Source organism: Symphalangus syndactylus, chromosome 14, assembly GCF_028878055.3.
Source record: "Symphalangus syndactylus isolate Jambi chromosome 14, NHGRI_mSymSyn1-v2.1_pri, whole genome shotgun sequence".
NCBI lineage: Eukaryota > Metazoa > Chordata > Mammalia > Primates > Hylobatidae > Symphalangus > Symphalangus syndactylus.
In genome coordinates this window covers 104151365-104165406 of record NC_072436.2, presented here as the reverse complement: position 1 = coordinate 104165406, position 14042 = coordinate 104151365, and the positions used below count along the sequence as shown (strand labels likewise).

At 37.3% G+C, this 14042-nt stretch overlaps 1 protein-coding gene across 8 annotated transcripts in view; it reads right to left on the bottom strand.

Moving 5' to 3' along the window:
- STRN (striatin) overlaps window positions 1–14042 on the bottom strand; it is a 132427-nt gene that overhangs the window by 67118 nt on the left and 51267 nt on the right. For all 8 annotated transcript variants that reach the window (XM_055240692.2, XM_063618143.1, XM_055240691.2 and 5 more), the window contains 2 exons: window positions 3565–3643; window positions 606–773 (listed from right to left, as the gene is read on the bottom strand). In XM_055240692.2, coding sequence (XP_055096667.1) covers window positions 606–773; window positions 3565–3643 — 247 coding nt within the window. The remainder of the gene's footprint in view (window positions 1–605; window positions 774–3564; window positions 3644–14042) is intronic.

Here is a 14042-nt window from a genome sequence, read left to right as displayed (position 1 = left end):
ATGCTTATTTTAAGTAGAATTATATATAATTGTATGATACATAATCCAAAATGGAAAACAAAATATTTCAAATAGCTACTGAATTGTTCACACGCTGTCACTTCAAAATAGCTACTTAAAATGGATATTTTATATCAAAAGAAAGATAAATTACAACATTATTAGATAAACAAAAGTGGTTAAAAACCAGTGTTACTTCTAAAGAATTTGAGGTATTTTTACGATTTCTGGATCACCAATCATGAACCGTCATTCTTACAGATTTGTACTGAATTTCTAGATAAAATCTTTTCTGAAGTTTTATTCAGTGATTAAGTCAATATACTAAAATCTATTAAACAAATACACTAAAATCTGTATTAAATAAATATCACAAATAATATTCTTGAATTAAAATAGTCATAAATAACTCTAATCCTTGTTACCCTCTAACCAATTAAAATTTTAGAATTTTAATAAGTTATAATTAAACTATTTCTATGTCACTACCTAAAAGTACAAGTAGTACTATGTCACTACCTAAAAGTACAAGTAGTGTCCATAAAACCAAAAATATTTAATAAGAACTAATAATAGCTAAAACACTTCCCAGACAAAATACTTACCCAATCATTGCTGTCTCTTTAACTTCAGCCTCTGTGCCATTTACAACTGAGTCCTGATTTTTGTCATCTTCCCTGTCCGTGACATCACTTGAAAAGCCCAACAAAGCTCGCACTCGTTTAGATTTCACATCTAGAATAGTATCTGTATAACCCACCTCCTGTAGATACCTGTGTGAAAAGAATCCTTAGAGTTCAGTCATACTGGAATCAGTATTCTATAATTTAATATGGAAATAAAAGTATTTATTTAAACTCACCGCCTGCATAAGACTTAACAGTACAGTACTATGCTAGTAAGACTTGTTAATAAATAATCTTCCAGCTGCAGATGGAGCTGTCTCTTGCAGTACCAGCCTCTACGGTCACTGAGAAAAATGAGAGAACTATACAATACACCATTCATTACATTTACCATAAGAAGCAGCTGGTCTTTAATATATCTAATAGCACATTCTTTCTTTTAGGCTGGATTGGAGCTAGCTCACTCCCAGACTCTACCAAATCAGTATTTTATAATAGTTATTCCAGTAGTTTTTTAAAATTTGTCATGGATCAACCGTTTGTGATCTAGACAGAATGTTCCTAGCATATATCGTCTCCTTCATCACACACAAGAAGGTAGTATTTCTCGAGTCACTTCTACAGAATTGAAGCTTCTATCCTGAGACAACTTTAAAATAAAAATAGACCGCAATTAAATTGTAGAATGTAGGAGGTGTGTGTACACATGTTTGTGTACATTACTGAAGGGCAGCAACACAAAAAAAGAGCAAAGGCTTTGTATGGAGAGCTAGATCTGCGTCCTGTTTCTGCCACTTACTTGCATAACTTTAATTCTCCTGAACCTCAGTTTTCTATCCCCTAAAACAGACACACCTAATATTGTACCTGGCATATACAAAGGACTCAATACCTATTAACACCAAAGTTGACCAAAACAGACCAAAAGTGGCAGTGACAGGACCATGAAAAAGGTAAATGCCATTAATAAACATGACAGACAAACATCAGACATTTACTTATAAGCAGGCACCGAGTATACTGGATGAAAGAAGAAAACAAAGGTTGACGAGATAACCAGTTTAAGTTCAGTTTATTAACAAGATTTGGTCTTAGTTATTACAGCTGAAAGAGTTATCTCAGAAATATATGTGATCAAAGGGAGTAAGTGTATCTTACCAAATCAAGATGCTCGTTTTTCAATCCCATCCAATATTTATAGAAAGGTCTCGATTAAAATTTGGATAATAAATTCCCAACTTTCCTAAATTTAAAGTTCTTGAAAACTGCTTCAAAGATGTTATATTTTTCCATTTTTAACAAATAATATTTGAGACATACCTCACTTTGGCAACAAAATCACATTACAAATACCTGTTTCAAAACTGCTCTTGCCATAGATAAGCTGGTTTTACTCAACAGTTACTTCCTCATTCATTGATAAAATGACACCTTTACTCAGAAGAGTAGATTATGGGTCCTTTGAAGTTTTTGAAAATATCTCTTGGATAGCTCATTATGAAACCATTTTTTTGTTTAAAAAAAGATTAACATTCTAAGAACACATCTGTTTTAAAAAGGAAGATGTATAAGTCATATTTAAGATCAAAGTGAGGGCATTAGTAAAAATTCACTTATTAAATATCAGAAAATATCTCATTTTCTTGTAACTATCTAGATTAAAAAATACATATGCAAAGACATTTTAAGATTCTCTTTCCGTAGTCAAAAGTAATAGCTGCTATACATCCACTTTGGAAACCTTGGGTTTAAACAACTTATAATCAACCTCCAAAAAACCAGGTAGTAAATTTCATTTTACTGAGGCACAAATCTGAATATGAGTTTCAAAGGCGGTATTCAAGAACCAGGCACTGAGCTGGTGAGTCTAGTCTACCTCTTGATATCAGAACCTCAACCCATCTTTGTTTACTCTTTATTGTCTCAAATACATATTAATATTTTATGGAAGAAAGTTGACCGGGTGTGGTGGCTCACACCTGTAATCCCAGCACTTTGGGAGGCCGAGGTGGGGAGATCACTCGAAGTCAGGAGTTCGAGACCAGCCTGGCGAACATGGCAAAACCCCATCTCTACAAAAATACAAAAAAATTAGACAGGCATAGAGGCACACACCTGTAGTCCCAGCTACCCGGGAGGCTGAGGCAAGAGAATCACTTGAGCCCAGGATGCAGCAGTTGCTGTAAGCCAAGATTGTGCCACTGGACTCCAGCCTGGGCGACAGAGTGAGACTCCATCTCAAATGAATGAATGAATGAATGAATGAATGAATGAAATATATGTTAGGCAATATTTGCAAATTTGGAGAATTCAAAAAGTTCTCCAATTATTTAAAAGTTTTAAAACATAACAAAATTGCATGTAAACACCAATTGCACTTTTTTTTTTTTTTTTGAGATGAAGTTTCGCTCTTGTTGCCCAGGCTGGAGTGCAAAGGCACGATCTCGGCTCACTGCAAACTCCACCTCCCCGGTTCAAGCAATTCTCCTGCCTCACCCTCCCAAGTAGCTGGGATTACAGGCATGTGCCATCACGCCCGGCCAATTTTGTATTTTTAGTAGAGATGGGGTTTCACCATGTTGGTGAGGCTGGTCTCAAACTCCTGACTTCAAGTGATCCATCCACCTTGACCTCCCAAAGTGCTGGGATTACAGGCGTGAGCTACTGCGCCTGGCCAACTGCACATATATTAAAATGTTACATATTCATACATAAAATACGCAATGAAAAGAATAACTTTAAAGTTATAAAATTCTTTTAACTATGTAAGTTCTACCACACAGAAAAAGTATTTAATATGAAAAAGGAACAGTAATTCAATTAAGCATCCATATGAGAGATAAAATAGTCATCTGACTTGAAAATACACAGTAAAAATAACTTCATAAAACTGTTTTTTGTTTTCAGCCATTTATAAGTTTGACCATGGGACACTTACTGTCTGAGTAGTTGTCGACCTTGTTTCCACATTAACTGGCTGTTTTGTTGTGGCTGCACTTCTGTTTCATTACCTTCATCTAGAAAACATTAAGTCATAATAAAACTGACTTGTTTTATGTATTAGAGGGCATCTTAATTCATTAACAACGTCCAATAAACATTTATAAGATTAAGAATATTTAAAACTGCAACTGTAAGGTATGTGTTAGGCTAATGCAAGTTCTGTTTTTTAACTGTAATTTCTATAACAAAACTCTAATATAAATTATTGCTACTGGATTTCCCTAAGAGTAGCAGAACTAAAATAAATACATTTTCCCTATCTTTAACTAGACTGAGAATTTTTCTCCAGAACAAAGACTTATCCAATCAAGTCACACAATGAGAGTCAAATAAAAGTATTATAAAGTAGCACATCAGAACTAGAACAAGTCAATAATAATAATAATTGAACATTTAAAAATAACTAAGGGTATAACTGGATTATTTGTAACACAAAGGATAAATGCTTGAGGGGATGGATACCCCATTCTCCATGATGTGACTAGTACACATTGCATGCTTCTATCAAAACATCTCATGTACTCCATAAATATATACACCTACTATGTACCCACAGAAATTAAAAAATAAATAATAACTGGGCATGGTGGCTCACACCTATAATCCCAGCAATTTGGGAGGGCAAGGCAGGTGGGTCTCTAGAACCAAGGAGTTTGAGACCAGCCTGGGCAACATGGAGTAAACCCTGTCTCTATAAAAAAAAATTATCTGGGCATAGTGGCATGCAGCTGTGGTCCCAGCTACTAGGGAGGCTTAGGTGGGAGAATCACCTAAGCCTGGGAAGACGAGGCTGCAGTGAGCTGTGATCGTGCCACTGTACTCCAGCCTGGGCAACACAGGGAGGCTCTGTCTCAAAAAAATGAATGAATGAATGAATGAATAAATAAATAACAAATAAATAACTTTTTTTAAAAAAAGAACTAGAACAAAATACTGAGGAATGATGGTAGAAAAGCCAATTTGGTAAAGAGCAGATATATAACAACCTCAATCCAAACCTGTTTCCTTCATTAGCTATCACATTTAAAAACTTCAGGTAGGCCAGGCGTGGTGGCTCACACCTGTAATCCCAGCACCTTGGGAGGCCGAGGCGGGTGGATCACCTGAGGTCAGGAGTTTGAAACCAGCCTGACCAACACAGCAAAAACCTCATCTCTACTAAACATACAAAAATTAGTGGTGGTGGGTGTCTGTAATCCCAACTACTCGGGAGGCTGAGGCAGGACAATCCCTTGAACCCAAGAAGCAGAGGTTGCAGGGAGCCGAGATGATTGTGCCATTGCACTCCAGCGTGGGCGACAGAGCAAGACTCCATCTCAAAAAAAAAAAAACCTCAAGTATTCTTTTAATGACATTCTTTGAATGAAAACCTCCTAAACATTTTAAAGCTTAAATTCATCATTAGGTAAAAGCAGAATCCTTTTTAGAAGGTGGTAAAATAAAAAGAGCTTTCCCTATGGTAAGTCTGGACTGCACAATCTCCAAGCTACACTACGGTTCTACATTAACAGTACAAAAAAAGTGCATACTTTCCTCAGCCCTTGATCAAACTCTAAAAAACTGCTGATCTTTATAGGATCTTATTCAAGTGGAGATACAAAAGGGACCGGAAAAATTTATTTGGTGACATTTGAAATTAAGTATTTATGGGCCAGGCACAGTGGCTCACACCTGTAATCCCAGCACTTTGGGAGGCCAAGGTGGGCGGATCACGAGGTCAGGAGACAGACACCAGCCTGGCTAATGCAGTGAAATCCTGTCTCTACTAAAAATACAAAAACTTAGCCAGGTGTGGTGGCACATGCCTGTTTCCCAGCTACTCAGGAGGCTGAGGCAGGAGAATCGCTTGCACCTGGGAGGCGGAGGTTGCAGTGAGCCGAGATGATGCCACTGCACTCCAGCGTGGGTGACAGAGCAAGACTCCCTCTCAAAAAAAAAAAAAAAGAAAGAAAGAAATTAAGTATTTACTACATACTGTGTTAAAAACACATACATTATCTCTTTTATTCCTTACAACCTCAAAGATAGGTACTTAGCCTCATTTTAAAGATAAGAAAGCTGAGTTTTGGAAGGTAATTTTCAGGTTTTTTAGTTAGAAACACAACTGTAAGTGTTGAATTTCTGTTTCACTCCAGAGCCCCAGCATTCTCCTTCACATGCTATCACTACAATAAGAAAATTAGAGAAATACATGAATAAAAATAAGAATTAAATCTTCCAAGTTTGTTTTTCTTCTAAAAGAACTCGAAAATAACTAGGCTTAGTTCTGTGATATACCAAAGAAACAGAAGAAGACTGGAAAGGCAGGTAGAAAATAAGGGGAATTAAATTAACTCCAAAAAGAAGCTAATTACTTTGTGATAACTTCAAAGAGAAAATAAATTAAAAAATAAAATAAAAAATAAAAAAAGAAGGGAGCAAAAACGCTGTCCCCAAACTAAGGGAAAACAAATAATCTTGTTTCCACTGACCACAAATTCAGGATCTGTGCAGGTAACATAGTATGTCTCAATATATCCCCTTCTTAAGTCAAGTGAGTAACCTGTACTTGCCAAGTAAAAACATTTACATTGCCATTTCAAGACTTCAGATGTTAAATGAAGTTCTGAGGTCATTAAATCTCCCATCAGAATAGGGCTAAACCCTTTCTATGCCATTCTCAAATATACTCAACTACTTCTGCCTATTTTGGCAGCCAGTGATATTACAAAAATGTGATACAGCAAATCAATGGAATACTACTCAAGAAGAACAAGGAATGAATTACTGACACAAACATACATAAATCTCAAATGTATTATTCTAAGTGAATAAGCCAGAATCAAAAGGCTACAATCTGTAAGATTCTGGAATTCATATGACTTTCTAGAAAAGACAAAACTATAGAAATGGAAAACAGACTACTGGTTGCCAGGGGATTAGCGTAGGGAGGGAGAGATTCGTGAAAATACTAAAAAGGGTGACTTTTATGATATGTAAATTATATCTTAATAAGAATCAAATAAGAATGTACCCTATCCTCTTAAAAAAAAAAGTGTATTCTTACACTGAGATAAAATCTGACCCTCTAAGTAACATTTGAGGTTATGGCTGGGCCGCAGTGGCTCATGCCTGTAATACCAGCACTTTGGGAGGCCGAGGTGGGTGGATCACTCAAATCCAGGAGTTTGAGACCAGCCTGGCCAATATGGTGAAACTTCATCTCTACTAAAAATACAAAAGTTAGTTGGAGGCCGGGCGTGGTGGCTCATGCCTGTAATCCCAACTACTCAGGAGGCTGAGGCAGGAGAATCACATGAACCTGGGAAGCAGAGGTTGCAGTGAGCCAAGATCACATCACTACACTCCAGCCTGGGCGACAGAGCAAGCCTCTATCCCCACCCCCGACCACCCCCCAAAAAAAAATAGCTGGGCAAGGTGGCGCATGCCTGTAATCCCAGCTACTAGGGAGGCTGAGGCAGGAGAATCATTTGAACCCAGGAGGCGAAGGTTGCAGTGAATCGAGATTGCACCACTGCACTGCAGCCTGGGCAACAGAGCTAGAGACTTCATCTCAAAAAAAAAAAAAAAAAAAAAAAAAAAAAAAAAAAAAAAAAATTCAGGTTAAAAAAAGAAACCCAAAGTCAAATAGCTCTTATATTTCCTTATTCAGGCTAAGCTCGCAGTTCTTTCCATGGTTAGTAAGTAGTCATCAACTATCACATTCATTCTTGCCTTGTCAAGTTCAAAAAGTGACATTATATAAAAGTGAGGATTTTAATATAGATAATAGTTGAATTTCTCGGTAATATCGTAAGTATTTGACTGCTATTTCCAGTCAAATTAGAGTAACAGACACCAGATTTACCATCCTGCTGAACCAACTATAAAACAAAGCAGATGAAACAATGGTTTTCAAAACACTGGACATCACGTAAAAAAGGACAGTAATACCTGAGAGAAGGGGGAAGCAAACAGGTAAGCCTCGTGATTATCCCAGACACCACCTAGAGAGAGTTTCCAGATCATAGCACAGGGAGGAACAAAAACAGTATCTGAAGAAATAATGGCTGAAAAGTGCCAAATTCCATGAAAACTATAAACCCATAGATCCAAGAAACTCAATAAATCCCAAGCCTAAGAAATATGTAGGGAGGGCTAACTACACCAGGGCATATCGTAATAAAATCATTTAGAACCAATGATAAAGAGAAAATCTTAAAAGCTGCCAGAGAAAAAGGTCACATTATACACAGAGGAACAAAAATAAGGGCAACAGGAGATATCTCATCAGAAATAACGCCCATGAGCAAAATAAGACTTTTTCAGGCCGGGCGCAGTGACTCACACCTGTAATCTCAGCACTTTGGGAGGCCAAGGTGGGCAGATCACCTGAGGTCAGGAGTTCTAGACCAGCCTGGCCAACACGGTAAAACCCCATTTCTACTAAAAATACAAAAATTATCCAGGCGTGGCGGCAGGCACCTGTAATCCCAGCTACTCGGGGGGCCGAGGCAGGAGAATCGCTTGAACCTGGGAGGCGGAGGTTGCAGTGAGCTGAGATCATGCCATCACACTCCAGCCTGGGGGACAAGAGCAAGACTTCGTCTCCAAAAAAAAATAAATAAATAAAATAATAAAATAAAATAAAAATAAGAAAATAAAAAAAAGACTTTTTCAGACATACAAAAGCTGCAAAAATTCATTACTAGCATTCCATATTACAAGATACATTGAGCGGAAGACTTTAAGGTTTAAGGAAAATAATATGGAAACACAGATCTACACAAAGGAATAATGAGTATTGGGAATTTTTTTTCATATTATTATTTAAATATCTTTAAAAGACAAAAGACTGCTGGGAAAAAAATAACAATGGAGTCTGTGGTTTATCACATACATAGAAGTAAAATACATGACAACAATAGCACAAAGACTGGGAAGAGGAGAAACGGAAGTACACTATTATAAGCTTATTGTACTATCCATGAAGTGGTATATTATCACTTGAAGACAGACTGTAATAAGTTAACGATGTGCCTTGTAAGCCCTAAAGCAATTACTAAAATAAGAATTACTGCTAATAAGTCAGCAAAAGAGATAAAATTGAATCATAAAAAATATTTGATAATTCAAAAGAAGGCTGAAAAAGAAGGAAAAGAAACAAGAACATATTGAACAATACAAATTACAAAGGTGGTAGCATTATCCTAACCATATCAAGAATCATCAGTGCAAATGGTCTAAATTTCTCAATTAAAAGACAGAATTTATCACACTGGATATATTCAACTTTAAATAACTACCTGGCTTCTAATATTAAATAGGAGAGCCTGAAATATCAAAAATAAATACATTTTAACATAGCTTGAGACAATATTCTCCTAAAGTAGAAATATGAAGGTCTGATAGTGGGACAAAAAAAAATTAGAAAAGAAAAGTAAATTTTTGTGAAAAATGTTTCAGAAAATGTCTAGATTATCAGTTTTAGGAAAATATGGTAAATAGATAAAAGAACAAATAATGGAAAAATAATCCCTGCTTCTTTAATGGTTATGCTATTTGAATATACCCTTTCTGCTACCTCCTAGTCCTTATCACTGTCATCTATAAATCCCAAGATAACCCTCCAAATCTGGCTCACATGTGTCTGCCACCAAACTTCTACATCATCTTGAGTGAAATCAATATGCATGTAGGAGATCCACTTCTGCCTCTCCACAGCCACCACCCTCTCTAGCTGTCATATCTTAGGTCTTGTCATCATGAAGAACTATGATAGATGCAAACTGATCTCTGAGCAGACCCGTCAGGCTCAATTACTCCCAATTCATTAGTTCTTTTTTCTTTCTTTTTTCCCTAAATTCGCTAGTTCTTTAATTTAGCTGGGACCTCTAGCCAGGGGCCAGCACACTACTGCCTGCATGTCAAATCCAGCCTACCACCTGTTTTTATGGTACAGACACATCCATTCATTTATGTACTGTCTATGAACGCTTGCATGTTACAGTGGCAAAATTGAGTAGCTGCAACAAACAGCCTGCAAAACCGAAAATATTTACTATCCGGCCCTTTACAGAAAAAGTTTGCTGACCTGCTCTAGACCAGAATCTACCCCCTTACTTTTAATTTACCCATTAGCCAGCCTCCTTGTGTCTTTACTTCCTTCCTTCTGTAGTTTTAGTTCACGGCTCATCACTTCAATCATTCCTTTGCCAAATTTTTTGTCCCTTTGTCTCTCCGTGAATTCAACTATTAACTATCTGCATTCTCTTTGACTTCACCCAGGCTACCAAATGTGCAGCCCAGTGCCTCTACATACACTCATGATCACACACCTCAACTGAACCCTTAGCTTTTCTCGATCCTACTATTCCCTAGAAAGTTAGTCTTCCTGTTTACCATTAGCATTTTAAACCTTCTCTACTTTTCTTAAACATCTGACCCACTCTCAGCAGATAATCCTGTCTCATACATAAAGCTATCTATCACTTGTGGACATTCCCTCAAATACCCACCGCCAAACAGAAATCCAAATCTATAAACCTGTTAACCTAACTTCCTACATTCTCTCTTGGTAATGATAAAAGACATGCTCCTCCTGCCATTCTCCAGCTATGCTCAGAATCCAATCCCTATCACCTTCTTCATATTATCTTCCTATTTTGAGTATCTCTACTCTTTCTCTTTTATTGGTTACTCCTCTAAGACACACATCACACGTGTGTGCGAGTGTGCACACACGCACACATACTTTCCTTGACCCCATGTGTCCTTCCAGCTACTGCCCTCTAATCTCTCTCCTTCACCTTCACAACCTAAGCTTCCTGAAAGCTAACTATACCCACTTTGTTTCTGCCCTCACCTCTCTCCTAAAGTTCCCAGTGTCCCATGTGTCACAAAGTCCTACAGATATTCTTCAGCCCTCTGGGAATTAAGCAGTAGTGTTGAACGGTCCTTCCTTCTGGAAGCCGTCTCTTCTCTTGGTTTCCTTGGTCTCCTGGTTTTCTTCCTACAGTTAATGTACTCTGTATCAGACTCTTTTTCATGTTTCCATTCTTCTACGGGTCTTTTAAATGTCATTCCTCAGGGCTCCATTTTATGTAATCTTACCTCACATACAGCTCCTGGGTGAGTGTTTCAACTCCAATGGCCGTGAGTGCCACCAGTACCATATGTTGATGCCTCTCAAATTTATGTCTCTAACACATCCATACTTCTGGCTTGAGCTCAAGACCCATATAGTCAACTGTCTACTAGCCATCTTCACTTGATTATCTAAGAAATAAATCCAAAAGTGAACCCACCATTTTCCAAATCTACTTCTGGTCTAGTTTAAATTACAAATGTGGGAGTCACTTCTGACTCATCCTTTTTTCACCCCCTACATCCAATCAAGAAGTAGTTCCTGTACTTGCCTTGGCAGCACATATACTAAAATTAGAATAATACAGAGAAGATCAGCATAAAATCAAATTTATGTATATATAAAAAGAACTAGTTCCTGCATATTTTACTTCCTAAATATTTCCTGAACACACCCTTGTCAAGGAAACCTTACTCATTTGCCCAGGTTTCTGCAACATCCTCTAACCAGTCGCCCCATCTCCAACGTTGCTCCTCTCTAATCCATCTTCCACACTACAGCCCACGTAATCCAAGAGTAAATCTCATCATAAACCCCTAATTAAGATCCTTCAAGTGCTTAGAATATTCCTAAGCGTGAACTACTTCACATGTTTCACAAGGCCCTCGTAACTATTTTACCCCCCAGCTAACTCTCTATCTACATCTGGAAACATTCCTTCCCTCTCTCCCACTACTATCCAGGTATCCCATTTCTCAAATGTGCCATAGTCTTACCTCAGAAGCTCTGCTGCTAATACTCTGCCTTTCTCCCACCTCCCATTCAACAGATATTTAGTCAGTTTATTTGCCCTGGCTAATTCCTACTTGTCCTTCAGATGTCAAAATTAAACATCACTTCCTCCAAGGAGCCTTTCTTGACCACTTGACTAGGTTTGTGCTACTGTACTCAATAACACTTATTATTTCTCCATTATACATGTCATATGTTATTGTAATCACTTCTTTAACTGTCTGTATAAAAATCCAACAGGGCATTATTGTCTTACTCACTGGATTTGGTACTAGGTCTGAAAAACATTATATATATAATATTTACAAGATGAATGGATGGTTGGAAAGATAGATGAAATGATACTAGGTACTAAGTATTATATACTGAGAATAACTAGGTATTGTATACTAAGAAAATAAACATTTGAGTTAGGAAGTATTCCCAGAGTATTTCCTAGTTTACAGATCAGGAATGGAGTAACCATAGAGAAATTAAGTAGGATCACGGAAATTTAAAACTTTGGGGCAGAGTCAAACTTACATCTGTCTGCTCTGAAAGCACAAGCCCTTTCTACTGAGCTGCGCTGTTTACTTATAAACTTTATAATTTTTTTTAAGAGACAGGATCTCACTCTGTCACTCAGGCTAGAGTGCAGTGGCACAATCTTAGCACACTATAACCTAACCTCAAACTCCTGAGCTCAAGTGATCCTTTCACCTCAGCCTCCCCAGTAGCTAGGACTACAGGCATGTGCCACCATCCCCGCTAATTTTTTAATTTTTTGGTAGAGACAGGGTCTTGCTACGTTGCCCAGACTGGTCTCAAACTCCTAGCCTTAAGCAATCCTCCCACCTTGCCCTCCCAAAGTGGGATTACAGGCATTAGCCACTGCAGCCAGCCATGTTTACTTACAAACATTTAAAAAATATATTGCATCTAGGCTTCTATTCTCCTAAATTGATATCCAAAACTTAAGAAATGAAAACCTTTTAATACAATACTAATTAAAATCACTCCTTTGAGTCAGTTAATATAGTTTTAGAACAGTTTTTAACAAACAGCCTAGATTTTTTAAAAATTTATTTTGAAATTTAAGCACATCTCAGGTCACAAGAACAGACACTCAAGTAAAAGACAGAATATTAAAAAACAAAGGAAAAAAAACACACCAGTGATCAACTGGCATTGCTCTAGATCTCAAGCATTTAATATTCAGCTGAGGAAATGCATTAATACACTACTACATTGAATTAACTATAAAATTGGCAGTACATTTATAAGTCATTTTGGGAAGTTCTTTCATACATTGTCAAATACAGAAGCAACATGATAAAATGGAAAGAATATGAATTTTGGAGTCAGACAGACCTGGGTTCAGCTCCATATTCTATCATTACTTAATATCTGTGTGATGTTGGGCAAGTTTTTCCATTTCTCTGAGTTTAAATTTCACATATGTAAAATCCAAATAAATATCATCTTTACCGAAGATACTTTACCAAATAACTACTTTAAAATTTAAAGTGAATATGCGGCCAGGCGTGGTGGCTCATGCCTGTAATCCCAGCACTTCGGGAGGCCAAGGTGGGCGGATCACAAGGTCAGGAGATCGAGACCATCCTGGCTAACACGGTGAAACCCCGTCTCTATTAAAAATACAAAAAATTAGCCGGGCCTGGTGGTGGGTGCCAGTAATCCCAGCTACTCAGGAGGCTGGGGCAGGAGAATGGCGTGAACCCAGGAGGCAGAGCTTGCAGTGAACCGAGATCGTGCCACTGCCCTCCAGGCTGGGTGACAGAACGAGACTCTGTCTCACAAAAAAAAAAAAAAAAAAAAAAAAAAAAAAAAAAATGTAAAGTGAATATATACATATATATATAAAGCCTCTAGCACAAGGTACGTATTTCAGTAAATGATATAAATGAACATTAGTGTCTTCAGATATCTGATTGGGAAATTTAACCTGAAATTACGCCAAAAACGTACCTACCTGAAACATGGTTGATAACTTTTGATTACTTTTTGTCATTCTTCCCTAATACCTACTAATAAGTGAATTATATCTATATTTCTTAATATCTGATTATTTACAAGTAATATTTTATATTGTTTGATGGTATGAAGAAGAAAAAGAAAAAGAAGAAATAATTCAAAAATATAATAAATGGTTCAGCTGTTAAAACATGTTCTAGTTACAGAAACTCCTGTGGACAAGAAAGACCAAAACAGTTTTCCACCTGAAACCGAAGAATTATGTTTTTGGGATGAGGAATTCCTCCATGCTTTAAGAAGAAATCTCTTACCTCCGTATTTCCTAATCTTTCTCAGGATTTCAAGAGCATGATGTACTTTGTACTGCACATCTGAAAGTTCCCATTAACTCTGGGCAGACCCAGCAAGACAAGGTTATGCTGGTGCATGTTACCCCATGAACTCTGATCCTTCCAGTAAGTGTAGAACATAAGCAGAAAATGGGGAACTAAAAGAAAGGGGAAGAGGGAAAAGGAAGGAAGGTGGTGGAAAATGATCTAAATGACACTAAATGGTGCCAAAAGACAAGCAGGTCAGAAAAA